Source organism: Cetorhinus maximus, chromosome 5, assembly GCF_964194155.1.
Source record: "Cetorhinus maximus chromosome 5, sCetMax3.hap1.1, whole genome shotgun sequence".
Classification (NCBI taxonomy): Eukaryota; Metazoa; Chordata; class Chondrichthyes; order Lamniformes; family Cetorhinidae; genus Cetorhinus; species Cetorhinus maximus.
This window is the reverse complement of record NC_135883.1, coordinates 130,576,008-130,597,898: the sequence shown is the minus strand read 5'-3', so window position 1 is coordinate 130,597,898 and position 21,891 is coordinate 130,576,008. Positions and strand designations below refer to the sequence as shown.

The window sequence follows — 21,891 nt, the reverse complement described above, 5'->3', positions numbered from 1 at the left end:
AATGTGTCTGAGGCATGAGAAATGCCTATAAAGAATGCAATAGTGTGAGGTGTCTGAACGTCAGTGTATGGTTAGATGAAGTGTGATGAGGTTCTTTTGTTGATGATGGTGCAGTTATTGAGCAGTGTGTTTGTGAGGCCACTCGTGTCTAATCTTTAAACTTCTTGCCATGAAGGTGAGCCATGTCCTGTGGTCAGGGCTCGTGTCCATCATGTCACAGGCCTTCTCCCACATATAACATCAATAAAAATCCCCCTCCTATGCTGTAAACAGTTGGCCCTTCATGTCCATGCCAACTCTCTGCAGCAGCAACTCAACGAGTCCCATACTTCTACCTTCTCCCCATAGCCCTATCAATTCTATCTCTTCATGTAATAATCCAATTCCCCTTTGAAAGTCACAATTGAATCTGCCTTCACTACACTCTCAGACAGTGCATTCCAGATCTTTACCATTCGCTGCATAAAAATGTTTTTTCTCATGCTGCTGTTTGTTTTTTGTCATTCACCTTAAATCAGTGTCCTCTGATTCTCCACCCTCCCAACAATTAATTAACTACAAAGGCGATGGTTTAACTGCCTCTGTAGCAGGACATCACTCCTCCCCTGGACCTCCTCCAGCAAGACTTCTAATGCGACATCCAAGAACCTGTGTGACCTCACTCTCAGACCCTGAGCCATCTGCAATGTGCTGCTGTATGCCAGACAGAGCACTTCAGACCTTCAACGGAAGTGGGTGCACCACTTAATGAGAATTGCTTCTAATCAGTACTGGAGAACTATACATGCAGTCTAATTTTAGTGCCCCCAGGCAAGTTGGAATCATGGTAATCATCAATTATCTCCAAAATTGTGGGCTAAATCCAAACTTTCTAACAAGTGTGTCCTATTACAATAGTATCCATTTCACACCTGTTTCACCCTTTACCTAAAATAACCCCACAGTGTCTATATGGTGTGATTCTCCATTAGAGCAAGGATGAATTACCTGGACCAGTGTTAGGTTGAAAGAATGATTTTATTCTAGCTGACAATCTTTACAAACTGTTCATATGCATATTGTACCTGTTTTATTTTCCCTTGGAAGTTGCATAATGGGCAACTGCAAATTAAAAGGAATTTTAGGAGAGGATAAGTACTTCAATTTTCTGTTTTCTTTTATGTTGATTATAGGTTTTGTCCAAAGAACCACAGCTACTGGTATTTACCATTCCAATTTTTGAGCCATTGCCTTCTCAATACTACATCCGGGCTGTGTCTGATCGGTGGCTGGGAGCAGAGGCCGTGTGCATAATAAACTTTCAGCATCTGATTTTGCCAGAGAGGCATCCCCCTCACACTGGTAATGTAGCTATGAAACACCTATTCATTTATTACTGGTAGACTGAAGGTAATTACCAATAGCGCTCACCACTCTAGGTGGCTCAGTAGTATAATCGATGCATAATTGAACTGGACAAAGAAGCTTCCAGGTTCAATCCAATATGTACTGATCTCATTTAGAGTGGTGATAGAAACCTTACAATTGGCCTTGGCAACCCTCAGGGAAAGGAAATCAGCCATATTTTTTCAAAAATAGCTGGAAAAACTCAGCAGGTCCGACAGCATCTGCGGAGAGGAATACAGTTAACCTTTCGAGTCCGTATGACTCAAAACGTTAACTGTATTCCTCTCCGCAGATGCTGTCAGACCTGCTGAGTTTTTCCAGCTATTTTTGTTTTTGTTTCAGATTTCCAGCATCTGCAGTATTTTGCTTTTATCGGCCATATTTCTAGCTTGCTATCACTTTCCAATGACTCCAACTGGGAGCGCAAATGCATAGACATTGGATCAAAGAGGGTTGCAATGCTCCCTATGGTGGATTGGGCTGTCAGCACACACTATCCAGGTGCACACATGAAAAGCGACCATTATCAGTGCCAGACTCAGTGATAGCACTGAGTGTAACACTGCTATAGTGATAGCCTCACTCCAGGACTTGAGCACATGACCTAGGCTGACATTTCAGTGTAGTGCTGAGAGAGGGTGCACTGTTTAAGGTGCCACTTTTCGGATAAGTTTTTAAACTGAGGCTCCCTCCACCCAAGCAGTTGGATGTAAAAGACTCCAAGGTGCTATTCGAAGAAAGGCAGGAGGAACATGCTCTCCCAATGTCCTGACTAATATTATCTGCTTGAATAAATACCAGATAATCTTTCCTTGTGACATTGGTTGAGGAATATCTGGTCAATTATTTACTGTTTGTTGCATGCTGCTGTCTGCATATTGCCCACTGCATTTACCCACAAAACAGCACTAGCTACACTTCAAATGTAACTAATTGGCTGTGAAGAACTTTCCAATGTACTGAAGACATGAGAGCGCTGTATTAATGCAGGGTTGTTCAATCTTGTGAAGATGATATACTAATAATTTAATTGAAAAACACATTTTGTGTTTTACCTCAATGGAAGAGCTGGTTGTATTGAGTTGTGTCTCTCTCCAAAGTGAGGATAGGAAAATATTGTCTAATATGAATAATATCCTTTTAAATCTTTCTCTCTTCAATAAAGCATTGTTAAAATCTTGTCTTTTGTACCCAAAGAGGCCTTTCAATTTGCTGGCAGTCTCTGCTCCTTTACGCCTATGCTGGTTATGTGTACGTGTGTTCATATGTATTACATGTTTGAGTTCTTTGTACTTTGCAGAATTGCTTGACCTGCAGCCATTGCCCATCAGTGCTCTGGGAAATCGGGAGTATGAAGCACTGTACAAGTTCACCCACTTCAACCCAATCCAGACTCAGATATTTCACACCCTCTATCACACTGACTGTAATGTGCTGCTTGGAGCTCCCACGGGGTCTGGAAAGACGGTTGCAGCTGAGCTGGCAATATTTCGCATTTTCAACAAATACCCAACATCAAAGGTTATTTTTGGTTTAATTTTCTCTCTTATGTTTGTAACATTTTTGGTTGAATTACTTAAGTCGAATGCTCTTTAAGCCTTCATAGAACTGTTTCACACAGTCCTCGTCTCCCTATGTCTATACTGATATGCTTGTTCCTTTTGTTTAAAACTCTGGTTCTAAGTATTTTTTGTCCATTCTAACCTATTGTTTATTTGGGAATTTGACTCCTGAAGCTTAATTTTGTGACCTTTGAACTCTCATCTGATTTCTAGGCTGTTTACATTGCTCCTCTCAAAGCACTTGTCCGTGAGCGAATTGAGGATTGGAAAATCAGGATTACTGAGAAGCTGGGTAAAAAGTAAGTACCAATCGAAATGGAGTAAATTTTTGTCTTCATCAAATGGGTGGCAATCTGGTGAGAAAAAAAAACACGTGCTTATTATCCAAGCCCCTGCTTCTTGTTTCTATTGATTTAAATGGAATTAAATCAGATTCTATAAGATTAGCAGACACGCATCGAAGGTAAGGTTGCTAAATTCTTTTTTACTCCCTCCCATCCAACCCCTCCAAGCTGATCATGGGATTTTTGTTTTCGTTTTTATGCTTCCACGATTTCCCTTAGTAATTCCTTTGTAGAGTATTCAATTATGGTCTGATTTTATTTGAGCCTCAGTTAATGTTTAGGGACATGGATAAGTTGCAAGTATGCATGCCTTTGTTCTTTTCATACTTTTTAATAGTTTTGTTTTTATTAAAAATGTTCAGCTAACTAGGGAAGCGTTGGTTTAGATGAAACAATTTCAGGTGACAGTGTAGTATTACTGTGAGTGTATGGAGGTATGTTTGCTTCTCAAGCAGATGTTGCACATTTGGACCATGTGTTCCCAAATATTCATTCTTCATGTCAGTTCTCTTCAAATAGTTTGTACAACCTTTTGTATCAGCACTATATTTTTAAACAGAGGGTTGAGGAATTTTTGGATGTCTGCTGGCTTGTTTTGCAGGCAGATCCTGCTCAAAAAGTTGCTGAGCAATCAGCAACATGATTGATGGTACATTGATGTCAGCTTTGAAGTGACTCTCTTCAAATCTATCACTTGATCTTTTTAATCTACAGAGAAAAAGCTAAAACCAACTGTACATCGATATTTGTGGCTACTTTTGCTTTAATGTAAGTGTGGGCATACACATCCAGGTGTTCGTCTCACCCTAGTCTGAGTTTCTAGTATAACTTCAACCTGATAAGCTGGAAATGTCCCCAGCTTTAGTAACTGTCATTTCAGAAGGAAGCATCAGCTTCTAATACTTAAGGGAGCTGTAATTTAAATGACAAAGTGAAACTCATTCATAGATGCTAATTTTTTTGACTTACAAATGACATATCCATTACAGTAATTATGTTTGATTGGATGCAGGTGGGGGCATTAGCTAGGTTTTCACAAGGGCTCATATAGATAGAAACAGACGAAAGCTGGGGTAGGGTTAAGAGACGTGTATCTGGAGTGTGTATCTCTGTAAATAAATGCTTATAAAAGTGTAAAGATTGGCTCCAGTTCTATCCTTCACCACCTGGCTTTCTGGCAAATAGAGGGCGTGAACTTCTGCTCAGTGGCAGTCAGAGTCATATTGCCCCTCTGCCCCTACTTTTTTACCTTTTAAATGTTTTCGTTCCTGTCTTGCCTGACCTTCCGACTCGGGCCAGAAAGAACTATGCAGGGCAGCAAGAGACCTTCAGTTGAACACTGGAGAGTCAGCAGGAAGGAATCACCACCAGCAGCCATAAATCAGGTAGGTTTAAAGGTCCAACCATGGAGAAGGTAGGTTTGTCAGGTAAGTGGTTAGAATTTGGAGGGGGGCGGGGGGGGTGGCAGAAGCAGGATAGGAGTGGGTGGTGGCTGAATCGAGCAGTCGGAGAGAGGGAGGTTGGGTCGGGCCTGGGGGGTAGTTGGGGTTTGGGAGGAGTCCCATGTGGGGGGTGGTTGGGGGGGTTGGTCCTGTGGAGGGGCGGGGGGAGTGCTATGGCGGGGGTAGTCAGGGGGAGGAGGGGGGTTGGGGGGAGTCCCATGGGTGGGGGGTGTATAGTTGGGGAGGTGGAAAGTTGCCTAGGGACGTGAGGGGAGTGCAGTTTGGCCAGGGGGGCTCGGTGTGGGTCTGTACAATAGTTACCCAAAATCTAGAAAGGGGTTTTAATTCTTCTAACTTTTTCCGGGTAACGATTGATGTAAGACTGTCAGAACCATCTGAGGTTTGTGATTTAAGTCGCATTTTCGGTGGGTTCCCACTGCAGGACCCAAAGCAAGTTTGCAATTGCCGTGCAAACCTTACCTGGGAACTTTGGGGGGGTTTCCACAGTGTGATTTTGGGGTACTCCCCCAGTTACACTGCCCTGAAGCTCGGAAGTTACAGCCCAGCATGTTAGGAGATGATGCCTGGAAATTGAGAAAATAATTTTGAGACTTCAGATTTCGGAAAAAAAAGGTGGTCATTCCCTGGAAGAATATATCATGGACTTTAAAAGATTGATGAAATTCAATTTGGGGATCTCTAGATCAGTATTAGCATTTAAATTGCTGGATTGTGCTAAGGTGTCTCTTATAGACCAGCAACTGGTTCTAACTCGTATTCCATTGTCGGGGAAAGAGACCCTGTTGGATCAGATGTATGCTGCCTTAAATAAAGAAATCCTAGGGAAACAGTCATTTAATTCAGCCTTCATGGAACAAATGGGCATTCCCCGATAACACAAAGAATCGAGGACTGAACGATTGCTAGATTTCAAAATGGTGCAAGTACTGGATGCAAGGATTCAAGATAGGCAGAGTGAGGCTGAAGACACCTTTAGCAGATCTGGCTATTAGAGCAGAAGACAAAATAAGAGGCAAATGAATCCCAAGGATTAGTTAATAGATGCTTCAGGTGTGTTTGAAGTATCATTAAGCAATGAATTTTCCAAAGCGAAGAGGTTGGTCCTCGAAATGACACATGTTGCAGAGAATATGGAGGAAGAGGATGAAGATAATGATGAAACCGAACAAATTACACTGGTCACAAAGAGTTTTAGTCCTGTGATAAATGTGTTTTTCTCACACTCCTTTAACTGTGGAATACTAGATAGTGTTTGTGCTAGATAGCACTTCAGCAGTTTGTAGATCAGAGTGGTTAAAATGTTACTTTGTAGTGACCAGTAAGGGCACGCGAGGGAACAGGCAACTACACCAGAGTGAGACGGAGACCAAGTGAGTAGCGAATTAGGTTCACGTGGAAATTTGATGCATGGGAGAAAGAGGTGTGGTATACATAGGAATTTTTCTAGGTTAATTAAGAGAGTAATTAAATTAACTAAATAACATAATTAACAATGGCATATGTTATGCTGCTGCTGTGGAATGTGGGTAATTTTGGACACAAGATGATCTATGGCAAACAGGTCCGCTGAAAGTGTAAACAGCTAGAGGAATTCAGGATCAGGATTATTGATCTTGAAGCCGAACTGCAGACACTGCACAACCTAAGGGAGCAAGCGAAATACTTTGTTCCAAAAGACGGTCACACCTTTTAAAATAGGGTCGTATGTTCTGGTCAGTGGTGAAGGACAGGAGGATGTGACCGTGAGTGAGGCAGGTAAAAGGACCAAACAGACAGTAGTGGAGGAGCCTCAGACTTTACATTTGTCAAACAGAGTTGAAGTGCTCACAGCCTCTGTGGCTGAAAGCGGTGTCTGCAAGGATGAGCAGGCTGGCCATGGCACCATGGTACAGGAAACCATTCAAGCTGGGGGAACAAACAGGGATGTAGTGTTGGTAGAGGACAGTATAGTGAGAGGGATTGACACTATTCTCTGCAGCAAAGAGCATGTGTCCAGAAGGCTGTGTTGCCTGCCCGGTGCCAGAGTGCAGGACATCTACTCAGGGCCGGAGAGGAACTTGCAGTGGGAGGGGAGGATCCAGTCATCGTGGACTATGTAGTACCAGCAACATAGGTAGGACAAGGAAAGAGGTTCTGTATAGTCAGTATGAGGAGCTAGGTACTAAATTAAGAAGCAGAACCTCAAAGGTAATTACCTCTGGATTATTACCTGAGCCACATGCAAATTGGCATACAGCAAGTAAGATCAGAGAGATGAATGCATGGCTCAAAGACTGGTGTGGGGGAAGTGGGTTCTGGTTCGTGGGGCATTAGCACCAGTAGGGGGCTGTACAGTTGGGACGGTCTACACCTGAACTGTGCTGGGACAAGTATTCTTGCAAAGCAAGAAGTAGAGAGGGCTTTAAATTAAACAAGAAGGGTGAGGATTCAGGCTTGGGTAGATGTAGCAAATCAAGGGGTAGATTCAAGGCAGGACAGCAAAATAGTAATATGGGAAATGAGTGTCATAGAATAGCAGCAAGGGAAAGAGAGATAAAACCTAAGAATACACCACTGGTCAAGGCTAGATGTTACAAAGGTAACAAAAAGACAAAACTAAAGGTTCATTTCTGAATGCGCGTAGCATTCAAAACAAAGTAAATGAATTGATAATGCACGTTGAAGCAAATGAATATGATCTAATAGCCATTATGGAGACATGGCTGCAGGATGACAAGGATTGGTTCCTGAATATTGAGGGGCACCATTCAAGAAGAAAAGGAAGCTGTGTAAATGTGCAGGAGTAGCACTGTTGATCAAGGATGCAATAGTTAGAGATTACCTTGGTTCAGGAAATCAGGATGTAGAATCGGTTTGGATAGAGATGAGGAATAGCAGGGGAAAGAAGTCACGAGTGGGAGTGGTCTACAGGTCCCCTAACAGTAACCACAATGTAGGACAAAGTGTACAAGAAGAAATATTGGGTTAAAAGCAAAATACTGTGGATGCTGGAAATTTGAAACAAAAAGAGAAAATGCTGGAAAAACTCAGCAGGTCTAACAGCATCTGTGGAGAGAAAGACAGAGTTAACGTTTCGAGTCCGTATGACTGTTCTTCAGAGCTAAAGAGAAGTAAAAATGTGAAATTTATACTGTTTAAGGGGGGTGGAGCAAGTGAAACTGGATAGAAGGCCAGCGATAGGTGGAGGCAAAAGAGAGATTGACGAAGAAGTCATGAACAAAAGGACAAAGGGGTGTTAATGGCAGTGGTACTGGCTAAAGGAGGTGCTGATGGTGGCATTAAGGTCAGAAAGCGAAATGTGATAATAGCAGGACAAGGGTAAGCACTTTGGAAAGAGCAACATGAAAAAGTGACAGATGGCCCGAGTAGGGGTGAGGTGGTGGGAAAAAAGATCAAAAATAGGATAAAAGGTGGGAATAAAACAATGAATAAAAATGAAAATAAATAAAAATTAAAAATAAGTGGATAAAAAATAAAAAAATAAAAATGATTATTGAAAAAAGGGGATAAAAAAGGGGTGAGGATGGAGGAGAGAGTTCATGGTCTGCAGTTGTTGAACTCAATGTTAAGTCCGGAAGGCTGTAAAGTGCCTAATCGGAAGATGAGGTGCTGTTCCTCCAGTTTGCTTTGGGCTTTACTGGAACATTGCAACAGGCCAAGGATGGACATGTGGGCATGAGAGCAGGATGGTGTGCTGAAATGGCTAGCGACAGGAAGGTCTGGGTCACGCTTGGGGACAGACTGAAGGTGTTCCGTAAAGTGGTCGCCCAGTCTGCGTTTGGTCTCTCCAATGTAGAGGAATCCACATTGGGAGCAGCGAATGCAGTAGACCAAATTGAAGGAGGTACAAGTGAAGCGCTGCTTCAACTGAAAGGAGTAAGATTGGGTGCTTGTGATAGAAGGGGCGGTAATAATCATGGGTGATTTTAATCTACGTACAAGCTAGAAAAATAAGATTGGCAGTAGTAGCCAGGATAAGGAGTTCATAGAATGCTTTTGAGATAGTTTCTTAGAGCAGCACGTTCTGGAACCAACCAGAGAGTGAGTAAAGTGAGTGTTGGTCCTCTAGAGAATGACAATGGGGAGTTAATAGTAGATAATAAGGAAATGGAGTATGAAATGAACAAATATTTTGCTTTTGCCTTCATTATAGAGGATACAAAAACATTCCAATAATAGTTGTAAATCAAGAGGTGGAAGGGAGAAGGGAACTTGGTGAAATTACAATCACTGAGCAAACTGATGGAGCTGCAGGCTGACATATCTCTGGGTCCTGATGGACTCCATCCTAGGGCCTTAAAGCTAGGGCCTCAACTTTTTACGATTTTTATCAGTTGAGGGGACTAAAGGCATGGTGGCTAAATTGGCAGATGACACGAAGATATGTAGGAAAGTATGTTGTGATGGGGATATACGGAGGTCGCAGACTGATATAGATAGGTTGAGTGAGTGGTCAAAAATCTGACAGATGAAGTATAATGTGGGAAATTATGAAGTTGTTCACTTTGGCAGGAAGAATAAAAAGCAGAGTATTACTTAAACGGAGAATGGCTGCAGAATTCTGAGGTGCAGAGAGACCTAGGTGTCCTCGTGCAAGATTCACAAAAAGTTAGTGTGCAGGAACAGCAAATAATTAAGAAGGCTAATGGAATGTTATCCTTTATTACAAGAGGAATTGAACATAAAATTGAACATCAATTATACAGGGCATTGGTGAGACCGAATCTCGAATACTGTGTGCAGTTTTGATCTCCTTATTTAAAGAAGGATGGAGGCAGTTTAGAGGAGGTTCACTAGATTGATACCTGGAATGAGCAGCTTATCCTATGACAAGAAGTTTAACAGGCTGGGCTTGTTTCCACTGAAGTTTAGAAGAGTGAGGGGTGACTTGATTGAAGTATATAAGATCCTGAACGGTATTGACAAGGTGGACGTGGAACAGACCTTTCCTCTTGTGGGTGATTCTAGAATTAGGGAGTCACCCTTTTAGGACAGAGATAAGGAGAATTTTTTTCTCTGAGGATTGTGCAACTTTGGAACTCACTGCCTCAGAAGGCACTGGAAGCAGGGTCATTGAATATTTTTAAGGCTGAGGCAGATAGATTCTATACATTTGACAAAACCTAGGGTTGGAGTTTATGGCTGCAAATTGGGCAGACTGCCCAACCCCCCCCCCTCCCACACCCTCCCTGCAAAGGTAAAATAGTGTGTTGACATCAGGTTGGCAATACAACGTCAATACACCAGTCGCCGAAAAATTCAGAAGGCGAGCGGTCGTGGAATCTGGAAGCCCACCATTTTTTAATTACTAATTGACAAGCTATTTGCTTGTTAATGACCTAATTATCTGCGATTTTCCATTGCCTGCTGCACTTTTCGGGTGTCAGACGTGAAAAAGTTTGGAAGTAGTTTACGGAAGCTATGACGAGGCAGCACAGTGGCTGAGGAAAAAGCCTGCCTTCGGAACCCTAGCTGAATGTAGCAGCAGATTCTGCTGGTGAAGGTAGCAGCATCTCTATGGGCTGAATTTTTGGGGTGACAGGGTCCCCCTTCCTGCCATCCGAATAGTCGGCCGGCGGGGAACACAACCCCGCCAACTTCGAGTGCCCTGCAGCAATTTCACATTTGAATGAGTGCCGGCAGCTCTCCAGTCCCTGCAACGACAAGTGCTGCAGTGGACTGAAGAGTAAGTACACTAACATGCCTGAGCCCAAGTCCCAGAATTGGAGGACAAGGTAAGTTTAAGGGGTTCCATGAGTGGGGAAGGCCTGGGGTGCGGGGGGGGTGCAAAGGGGGCAATCGGAGTGTTGACAGAAAGGCTGGGGGTGGGGAGGGACATCTAGTGGCCACTGGACGTTAAGGAGCCCGCAGTCAAAAAGGGGCTTCTGATGGAGGCACCCCGCCCCCACCATCATCACCACCGCCATCCCCACCCTTTCTGCCCGAAATTTAGGCCCAGTCCTTTGCAGGCATTCCCCCTCGCCAGGTAAACCACCCCCCCACCAGCCTAAACATTGAGGCTGGGTGGGAAACGGTCCTTAAATGGCCATTAATTGGCCTCTTAAGGGCCTCAGTTGGGGCAAGGGCGGATTTCCATCTGAGGCCTTGCCTACCCTAGTGTAAAGTTGCTGTGGGGTTTGTGGGATCCTGGAAAGAATCCGTCCCTGCAATTTGACGCTCCCCGCCCCTCCACCTACCTAAAAACCTTCCAATGGGGATCATGAAATTTTGGCCCCTGTGTTTTTAACTTTTTTAACTTTTTGGAGCCGACCAAAAGAAATCAAGAAGTTCTAAACTGGGGAAAGGCTAATTTTACTAAGGCGAGTTGCAAATTGGCCCAAGTGGACTGGCAGCAGCTACTTGCGGATAAAACTGTGCTAGAACAGTTGGGAGGCATTCAAGGAGGAAATAGCGAGAGTACAGGGCAGATATGTTCCCATAAAGACAAAGTGGGGGACCAAGTCCGGACAACCCTGGATGTCAAGGGACATAAAGATTAGGATTAAGAAAAAAAGAGAAGCTTATGGCAGATACCAAGGGCTCAATACAGCAGAATCCTTAGAGGAGTATAAAAAGTGCAGAGGGGAACATAAAAAAGAAATTAAGAAAGTGCATGAGAAAGCATTGGTGAGTAGAATAAAGGAAAACCCAAAGGGGTTTGTTTCTTAATATATAAAGAGTAAGAGAATAATTAGGGAAAGAATAGGGTCAATTAGGGCATAGAGGTAATCTGTGTATGGACGTGGGTGCAGTCCTCAATGAATACTTTGTGTCGGTCTTCACAATGGAAGATATTGACATCAGGGCAGAGGACTGTGAAATATTAGAGGAAATTAACATAGAGAGAGGAAGTACTAGCGGGTTTAGAGGCCTTAAAAGTGGATATATCCACAGGCCCGGATGAGATGTATCCCAGGCTGTTGAGAGAGGCAAGGGAAGAGATATCAGGGCTTCTTGCAGTAATTTTCAAATCCTCTCTGGCCACAGGTGAGGTGCCAGAGGACTGGAGGACTGCTAACGTTGTCCCATTATTAAAAAAGGGAGGAAGGGATAGACCAGGAAATTACAGGCCAGTCAGTCTAACCTCAGTGGTGGGAAGTTACTAGAAAGAATTCTGAGGGACAGAATATATCTGCACTTGGAGAGACACGGATTAATCAAGGATAGTCAGCCTGGATTTGTTAAGGGAAGGTCGTGTTTGACAAATGTGAACAAATTTTTTGAGGAGGTAACCAAGAGTGTTGATGAGGGTAATGCATTTGATGTGGTCTACATGGACTTTAGCAAGGCTTTTGATAATGTCTCTCATGGCAGACTGGTCAAGAAAGGAAGAGCCCATGGGATCCAAGGCAAAGTGGCACATTGGATCCAAAATTGACTGAGAGGCAGGAAGCAGAGGGTGATGGTAGAGAGATGTTTCTGTGACTGGAGGTCTGTTTCCAATGGGGTTCCGCAGGCTTGGTGCTGGGGCCCTTGCTGTTTGTGTTGTACTTAAATGTGTGGGGTATGATCAAAAAGTTCACGGATGACAGGAAAATTGTTAGGGTGGTAAATAGTGAGGAGGATATCCGTAAACTGCAGGAGGATAACAATGGACTGGTCAGGTGGGCAGGGCAGTGGCAAATGGAATTCAACCCGGAAAAGTGTGAGGTAATGCCCTTGGGGAGGGCTAACAAGGCAAGGGATTACACTATGAACGGTAGGACCCTAGAAAATACTGAAGATCAGAGGGACCCTGGTGTGCATATCCACAGATCCCTGAAGGTAGCAGGGCAGGTAGATAATGTGGTTAAGAAGGCATATGGGATCCTTGCCTTTATTAGCTGAGGCATAGAATACAAGAGCAGGGAGATTATGCTGGTATTGTATCAAGGCTGGTTAGGCCACAACTGGAGTACTGCGTGCAGTTCTGGTCACAACATTATAAGAAGGATGTGATTGCACTGAAAGGGTGCAGAGGAGATTTACCAGGTTGCTGCCTAGGCTGGAGGGTTTGAGCTATGAGGAAAGATTGGATAGGCTGTGGTTGTTTTCCTTGGAGCAGCGAAGGTTGAGAGGGGACCTGATAGAGGTGCATAAGATTATGAGGGGCATGGATGGGGTGGATAGGAAGGCACTTTTTCCATTCGTAGAGGGATCAATAACCAGAGGGCATAGATTTAAGGTAAGAGGTAGAAGGGTAAGAGGGGAGTTGAGGAGAAATGTTTTCACTCAGAGGATGGTGGGAGTCTAGAACTCACTGCCTTAATGGGTGGTTGAGTCAGAAACTCTTGTAACAATTAAGAAGTATTTAGATATTCACTTGCATTGCCATAGCCTCCAGAGCTGGAAAATGGGATTCGTGTAGTCAGATCTTTGTTGACCGATGTTGACATGATGGGCCGAATGGCCTTCTTCTGTGCTGTAGACGTCTATGGGTCTATAAATAAAGGAAGATTGAGAGAGAAGGAGGCCTTTACATTTGTAGCCATGACCGATGACCTGTTAATGACATAACTGCACTGCTGCATGACTAACAAGTCTAGACTCCTGATTGGGCACAGAGCGCCCCTCCCTTTGCACTGCTGTTGGCCGCCTTCCTGGCAGACAAACACTAATTGGCCGTCCGATGCTTGATTGGAAGAGCTGAGACAGCGGGAGCAAGCAGACCACTCACTTTCCATTTTGCCTCCCGCGCCCGATGAAAAACATAAAACGCAGCCCCTGATGTTTCTCATCAAAATGTTGCACAAGTTTCACAAGCATCAGGTTATCAGAATCAGACTAAAGAATTTGCCCTGGATTCACATAGACAATTTGCTCACCCTACTTGTCAGAAGTTAAAAATCCTGCTAAAAGATGCTGGTATGGTTGAAGATGAGTATATGAGGCTAATAGAAGAGATTAATGAGAAGTATGAAATCTGTAAGTATCAGGGCACGCCACTGCATACTATTGTAAACTTTCCATTGGCATTTTACGTTAATGAGGAAATTGCCAAGGATCTAAAGGTATGGGACAAAGAAATATTTCCTACCTATATTCTATAGACTGAGGCGACCAGATTGTTCTACAATAATATATAGGAAGGACAAAAGGGTGATTGTAGACAAAATCAAGGACAATTTGACCAGCCTTTGGACACCAGCGAAATTTCTGACTCATGAGGAGAAGTTTTTTCCCTCAGAGGGTTGTGAGTCTTTGGAACTCTCTTCTTCAAAAGGTGGTGGAAACAGAGTCTTTGAATGTTTTCTTGATAAGTAAGGGGGGATAAAGGTTATCGGGGATAGGGTGGAGTTGAGATTACAATCAGATCAGCCATGATCTTATTGAATGGCAGAGCAGGCTCAAAGGGCCGAATGACCTACTCCTGCTCCTAATTCGTATGTTTGTATGGAAGGGGAATTTGCCAATGATGGGCTCAGAGACGTGTGAACATGATGTGATGAACATCATGGTTATGAATACTACAACTGAAAGTCCTTTTGGCAATGGACTTTGTGAAAGCAGTCATACAGTGATCAGTGAAATGCTGCATAAAATTTTAGCTGATCTACCAGACTGTACATTGACATGGGCAGTTCTTTCAAAGAATTGACTCCAGAAGGTTGGATTTGGCTATGGGAAAAATTCCAAATTGCCAGCTGTTGTGCCATAGTCGTGCTCTAGGAGATGCTAAAATTAGTTCAATTTTTCTGCCCATTTGAATGCTTTGCATGTTGGGAGAAAAGGTTTTATCATGGCTGAGGTCTCAGAAAATTCAGAGAGAACCAAGGCATCATAAAAGCCCATTTGAGGCAGAGTTAAATTTAGGAGATTTGGTATCCTATAAAAGAGATCATAGGGAATGGAAAGACATTAGTAATGTAACGGATCATGTTGGTATGAGTACTTATTGAATATGACAATCAAACTGTTGAGGCTCATTCCATATAATTAATCAGAAGTGATTGCAAAATCTAAGACTGAGCAGCTGATGGAAGGCACCTTCGACATCAAGTGCTCATGTGTATTGTGATTCTGAAGAACAGAGTGCAGTAGATCAAGGGCTGATCAATGATAATGGCCTGAATTTTCAGCTCGGGCGGGCACGATCAGCAGGCCCGGGAACAGTCGGGAAACGGACCGTCAATCACGATCGGCCCCCCACCACAATTTCACGCTGGCTTGCCAATTAACAGCGCGCGCTGAAAAGCTCAGCGCTGCTGGGGTGGAGGCGGGAGGAGAGCGGGTGATGACATCAGCATGGGCGAACGCTGACAGAAAGCTCCCATATGGCAGAGAGCAGCCTCAGTGAGCTGAAGACCCGAAAACCAGGGAATAAAGTTTTTAAAATCAGAAAATAAATGTCCAAGCATCACAATCAGACACCTGAACATATAGATTATAAAAGTGCTGTCCACAGATTTCTATTTTTATTTTATTTAATAACGGAAACCTCTTCCCACCCTTGGATGAGGTTTGATGAAAAATGTAAAGGCCGCCAGGCCGATTTGCCTGTCTGCCAACCGTAAGGTTGGACGGGCTATGTAAAATAACAGACAGTTGCGCCATTAATGGGCTTAATTGCCCTCTTAATAGTCAGTGGGCACGCTTCCGACTTTTGCGCATGCCCACTGACTGAACACAGGATGACATCGAGACACTTGCCCGACGTCATCTCGCGCTATTTCACGCCCGATCAGGTCAGGTACACGCCCGCCCAATCAGCGTAAAATTCAGCCCAATGTGTGTGAACATGACATACATGACAGAGATTTCACATCCACAGGCCAATTGCCCAGAGTGGGTACTCAGGTGACATATATTCTCAAGGGTCTAACGAAGGGAAGGGTATGACAAATTGTGGGACATACAGGATAAGCTACTGGCAAGGTTAAATTTTTGAATGTTGAGGATGAAGTGGGGTCCATGGAATGGCATAATGGGGTAAAATAGTGGAAAGTAAGAAAGCAAAGCGATAATGAGGCTGGTCGGACTCTTAAGGCAGAAAATGATCACGAACTGGAGGAAAAGCCTCCAAAAGAGAGATCTCGCAGTAGTAGTCCTGACAGACATAAAAGTGGAAGCAGAGGCCAAAGTTTGAATAGATTGGACAATGAAATAAAAGCCTCAGAACAGTCTCACAACAGAACTAGAAGCAGAAATCCTCATGACTGTGAAGTTTTGATGGCTTCCTTTAAACTTGAGAAAACCGATGAGAGACAAAACAAAGGGGGCTAGATAGTTGGAGCATGCTTGGAGTTTATTCTGAGGCACCAGGTAAGGGTCAACCAAGTTTTATCATATACTGAGAGTATTCTGGAAAAGTCCTTGCAGATGGAACTTACAAAAGTAAAGCAAGCCTAGATGCTATCAGTTTTGAAGAGCAACTGGGTGATACACATGTTAGAGTGCTCTCTTCCACAGATGGAAAAGCAATTTTAAAAATCCTTTTCATTCTTTCGGCCACGTGCTTGTATAGATCACTTGTCATAAAAGCTGAATTTCTGCAGGACGATACTTTTCAGGGAGAAGTGTTTCTGAAACAAAGGCAGCAAATGCAGAAGGAAAACTATATGGAAACTGAACAAATGTGTCTATGACCTCAATAATGCTTCCAGGCTAAGCTATTTTTGGTGAGATCTGTTTTACTGAAAATAGGTTGTGTTCAACTAAAAGATCCCACCTTATTATTAGTTTTATTAGTGTCATAAAGGGAAACTTTCAGGCACCTTCATGATGCATGTTGATGATACCTCATTGGGTGGTACTGTGAAATTTGAAAAATATTAAGATTAGAGTAAAATTTAAAATCGAGAGTCAACCTTGTGAGGCTTTTAAATATATTTGTTTACATATTAAGCAGGGCAAGTCTGAAATAACTTTAAAACAACAATCCAGTTTAGAGAATGTTACTGCCATCCCAGTTTATCATACTAAGTCATCATAGAGGAATGATGTTATATCTGAAGAGGAGACAGAGCAATTAGGAAGTTTGATTCATCAGTTGAACTGGTTGTGCACCTCAGTGTAGACCAGATGTGTTGGAGTTAAGTGCAATGATGAAACACTATAAAAGCCGAGAATGTTGAAAGGGCAAATAAAACATTCATAAAATTAAATCTTAGGTGACCAAAAAACATGAAGCCAGTCATTTTTTAGTAATGCTTCAAATGCTAATCTTCCTGATGGATATTCTAGTGCAGCTGGTTTCATAAGATGGGTGAGAATGGAAAATGTTGCCCTTAAGCTGGAAAAGCCAAAAAAATTAAAAAGATTTGTTGTAAGTACTCCCTCTGCTCACCTGAAGGCAGGATTTCAGTTTGTTAAAATTTTTAAGTGAAATTCTGTACGTTGGGCACACTGTAGGTAATATACACATTGAATGCTATATGGATATTTTTCTCATTATTGAAGAATATGAAGAACTCTATGAAAAGTGTAAGTGAAAAAAAGGTTATGGCTTGATCTTGCTGGCTCAAAACAAATGCTGGACAGGAAGGAAATCTCTAGAGTTAATGGGAGGCTGCAATCCATTGATTGTTTCACTAAAAAAAGTGCATGTACAAAGATATTATTAGGGGCCCTAGAGGAAGAGCATCTCGCAATGTGATACTTTGTATAGAATTTTCTTCTTGAGTTCTCTGCCTGAAGGCATGTCTGACACAGCGCCACAACCTCGACCACGGGTAGAGCAAGGAGGGAGATCCCAAATCCACCCTGGTTGGAACGGGAATCGAACCCTGCGCTGTTGATAACAATCTGATCCACACGGCGATCCAGCCAACTGTCCATGGAGCCAGAGTTGCTGTGGCAAAGTACACTTTTACATCCATGTTGTGCTCCGGAGCTATGGATAGTGATGGTAGAGGTTCCAATTTTCTTTCCATCAGATGGCTGATCAGGAATCTCTCCTGCTCTTACTGCCTGCCATTGGTGTATGTTAGAAGGATTTGCAGGTTGATACTCAACCTGTTTGACCACATTATGAATGTACCCTCCTTTGGCTAGCAAGCTCTAGGGTGGGACTTGAACCCGGAGCTTCAGGCTTAGAGACAGAGATGCTACCCACTGCACCACAAGATCTCCTTTTGTACAGAATATAGAAGTCTTTTGATTTAACTTGTTCTTTACTTCATATATGAAGTCTAATTTTAAGAGAGAGAAGAGATCTGTTAGTTAAATATTAATTGTATTTAATTGCGTGCAATTAGTAGGTATTGACTTAGGTTCCTTTAAATAGGAGATTGGGTTAGGAGGTGCACGTTTGAAATGTATATCCCTTAAACAAATGCTTGTAGAAGTATGTGAAGATCATTGCTTCCAGTTCTGTGCATCACCATTTTGCTTTCTAAATAACACTGTATGTCTATCTCTAGCGTAGTGGAACTGACTGGGGATGTGACTCCAGACATGAGAGCAATTGCACAGGCCGACCTCATTGTCACAACCCCTGAGAAATGGGATGGCATCAGCAGAAGTTGGCAGAATAGGAGCTATGTCCAGAAGGTGTCAATCATCATTATAGATGAAATCCACTTACTAGGTAAGAATCGAATAACATTAGATATGTTAATAAATGTAATTTTGTATTTTTTTTCCTTTTTTTTCGTCCTAGTTTTAATCCTGCCCCCTTCTTTCCAAAAAGTAGGGATGAGAAGTTTCAGCCATTTCTGAGACACCACTGTCAGAAATCCCCCATTTTAAATAAATGTTCAACCTTTGGGGGTGGTCCAATGTAAGGAGTTTTAAAAAGACTGCAACCCTGCTGTCAGTTAGTGAGAGTGGGAACTGACTGCAGAGTTGTGATTAGAGGAATAGCAAGTGCGGGAGAGACAGAGCTGCTCCTCCAATCACTGATTCTGTCTGTCTCATGCTCACTGCTCTAGTTCTTCCAATCACAGGTTCCCTCCCCCCCTCCGTCCTTGCTGCTCCTCCAGAGAAGGAATCTATGATTGGAAGAGCAGCAAGGACGAGATGGGGGGAACCTGTGATTGGAGAATCTAGAGCAGTTACTGTGCTTGGTCCCACTGCTGCCAGGCACAAGACTTATGGCTACGACATCACCAGTTGCTTTTTGACCAGATGCTCGGTGACCAGTCTGAGGCATTCAACATCTTCCATAACACTGATGGCAAGAAGCTGAATTTAAAAAAAAGAGGAGCCAAGAAACCCAATGTGGGCACTGACTCGGGGTCTGTACTAGAGTGGAAGCTGGGGTGGGGGTCTGTATCCGGCTGGGGTGGGACAGGGGGCTCTGTTCTAGCTCATAATGCACAAGGCTTTCTGTGTTTGAGAGTGGAAACCCAGCCCTGGATTGTCATGGCAACACCCGGGGACTCGTCTGTCAGTTTAAGGGGATCCCGTGCACCATAAGTTTGGGACAATATACTGTTGAGGAATATGGCTACCCTCATTCCCACAATGTTGCATCAAACTGACACTTGAATTTATTGATTCCTGGCTGCAGCATGGTTCCACTGAATCACTCAATATCAGTCAGTTCGGCAGAGATAAGCAATTGAACCTGGGAACTTGTTGACCAATGGATAAGTTGCTGGACCTTTGGAATCTTCACTGCTACCTTTAAGGAAATAAGCCTGTGGTGGTAGTGGGTGGGGAGGCAATGCCAAATGAGAAGAGAAATTATTAACCATGCAGAAATTCATCTGGTATATTACTAGTTAGTATAAAATGCTCCTTATGCCTGACTGATTTCTGTTTTGTTGCATCAAATAGTTGGAATTTGAGATGAATCTGATCTTAGTTTATTAGTGTGAATTGGGAATTGTATTTAGAATCCAAATTTAAGAAAAAATACCAAGGAAGAATAGTATCCTGAATTCCTCATGTTAACCACTTTGAATGACTTGGACTGAATCACCTTGCCCTCAAAGGTGATGAACAGAGACATTTCAGGTGGCAAACTTAGTTCATGGTTAATGACACCTTCCCTGCTTACTGAAGCTTCCCTGCCTATAATATACATAATCCAGCAAGGTCATGTTCTGTTGTTACTATAGACTTCATCCTGTATTATTTGTGTTAACTTCATGGAAAGCCAAAATACTGAGGTCACTTTAGTGATTTGACATAAAAGCATTGGCCAACAGTCTTGGTGGCAATAGAAAGTAAACAAAGGGAAAACTAATGTTCCTACCCACTTGAAAACTAATAACTTCATCCATTTGAAGTAGCCTAGAAACATTTGCATTTCAGTACAGATCATAAAGAGTACTATAATTTTCTGACCCCTTATGCTGCAATGACTTTGCCACCTTACGCTATAATGTGTACATGTTTCCTTGTCGCAAAAAATTTTCAAATCTTTTTGTCTTTGGCCACTAATTTTCAGTCCTTCTTGTCTTTGGTCATTCTCATTCCTGAGAAAGTGAAGTGTCTTTGGTATATGGTTCTTCCGTAAGGTTCTGTAGTATCTCATTCAGATGTTCTTTCTCTTTGTGGGCCTAGACAGTGAGTGTCGAGAGGTATCACATTCAAACTTGAACCTATTCTCAAGTGAACACTTCCCAGAGCAAACATCGGGAGCAGTAATCTCATTTGATCTCCCTCTCCTCAATTTGGAGGCCTGAGGCCCTTGCTCAACACAGACTGACTTTAGCCTACTCAATATAAACTGCAAAAACTCAAAACATCCTGGTCTTTATGGGTCAACTACTCACTGCTTCAAGCAGTTAGGCCATTGGAAAGCCTCTTTTAATATTGATATGTGTTCCAATTTCTTTGTTTGCAGGCTTAAAAAAAATTTTAATAGTATAATCTATTTCACAGCGTAATACATTGTAGCAAAACACCTTAAGTTTTTAACTTCTTGTTGCATTTTAAATTAATGTAGTGACTGCACCCTATTTATAATATTTTTACATTTTATCTGCTGGTACTGCTCATCTGGTTGCTGGTTGTCCTTCAGTACATTTGCTAGAACATTGCAAAATTAATCTGACTGCTATGATGTCTCTCTGGCCTTTTTATCTTTGTGGTAAAGTGAGGTACTCTGTCCCTTTAAGAGAATGCAAGTGTACTGATCATGTGTCAGCACTGATGAATCACTGTACAGCACGGCCAACTGGGAACTGTAAGTCTAGTTCTGGAGGTTTCTGAGTGAGCACATATGATCTGGTGTTCTGCCCTATGTCTCAATAAATCTTTATTCTTACATCAGTATCTCCCCGTTATTGATTGCAAGCAGCAATTGAGAACATAGGAAGGCGTGCAGTTAGAGCTCAGTTGGCCAACGAGCTCATTTACCAAATACATAAAAGTGGCAATGAGGATAAAGAACAAAAGAAAATAAATTTCAAGATGGGTGAGCAAAGCATTGGAAAGAGCATCTGTACTTTACTTGTAAAATAGGCGACAGCCAGCAATCAGAGCAGAAAGCAGTGCCGCAGTTTGAAATTTTAAAAATAACCCTGCAGAATCGCAATTGTGGGGATCCTGCTAAAACTTTAAAAGAGCGCGAAACCCAGCAGAGAAAAGCCGACAGCTGCAGAGACAGAGTTTAAAAAAAACAGTGACTGCTCTTAAAGCAGCAATACATTTAAAAGGGTAAATACATGAAAAATGGCTATGGACAGAAAATCATGAGACCCCCCCAAGAGAGAGGGCGAATCCGCGGTAAGCCAAACACCGAAATTCGTCATTACCTGAAAAGCCTATCGGAAATGCAATCCCCTTGCAGTCATTCATGATGCTGCAGTTTGGGCGTGTCGATACATTCGACCCCATTTCAGATGACTGCTGTCAGTATGCCGAACGCCTAGCTTTCTTTTTTTTTAACTGCTAAAGACATCGTGAGGAAGGAGATTAAGAGGGTGATTCTTTTGTCCTCATGTAGGAGCAAAACATACAGGCTGATCCACAGCCTTACATCACCTAGCGCCCCAGACTCGAAGACTTTTGACAAGTTAATAAAATTTGTGCAGAGCAATGTGAGACCAAAGCCTTCAGTTACTATGCAGAACTTCAAGTTCAATTCAAGGAACAAGCTTCCAGAGGAGATAGTGGCCGTCTTAAAGGCATTAACTGAGCATTGCGAATTCAGAACGTTTATTTGTGAAATGTTGAGACACTAGCTGATATGCAGGATTGGTGATGATACTATCCAAAGGCGTTTGCTAGCCGAAGCCAGCCTAGACTTCAATAAGGCGTTAG

At 42.8% G+C, this 21,891-nt stretch overlaps 1 protein-coding gene across 1 annotated transcript in view; it reads left to right on the top strand.

The window, feature by feature from the left end:
* ascc3 (activating signal cointegrator 1 complex subunit 3) overlaps positions 1-21,891 on the top strand; it is a 634,438-nt gene that overhangs the window by 430,694 nt on the left and 181,853 nt on the right. Inside the window, exons 24-27 of the mRNA XM_078542487.1 lie at positions 1,173-1,341; positions 2,687-2,907; positions 3,162-3,247; positions 18,096-18,262. Coding sequence (XP_078398613.1) covers positions 1,173-1,341; positions 2,687-2,907; positions 3,162-3,247; positions 18,096-18,262 — 643 coding nt within the window. The remainder of the gene's footprint in view (positions 1-1,172; positions 1,342-2,686; positions 2,908-3,161; positions 3,248-18,095; positions 18,263-21,891) is intronic.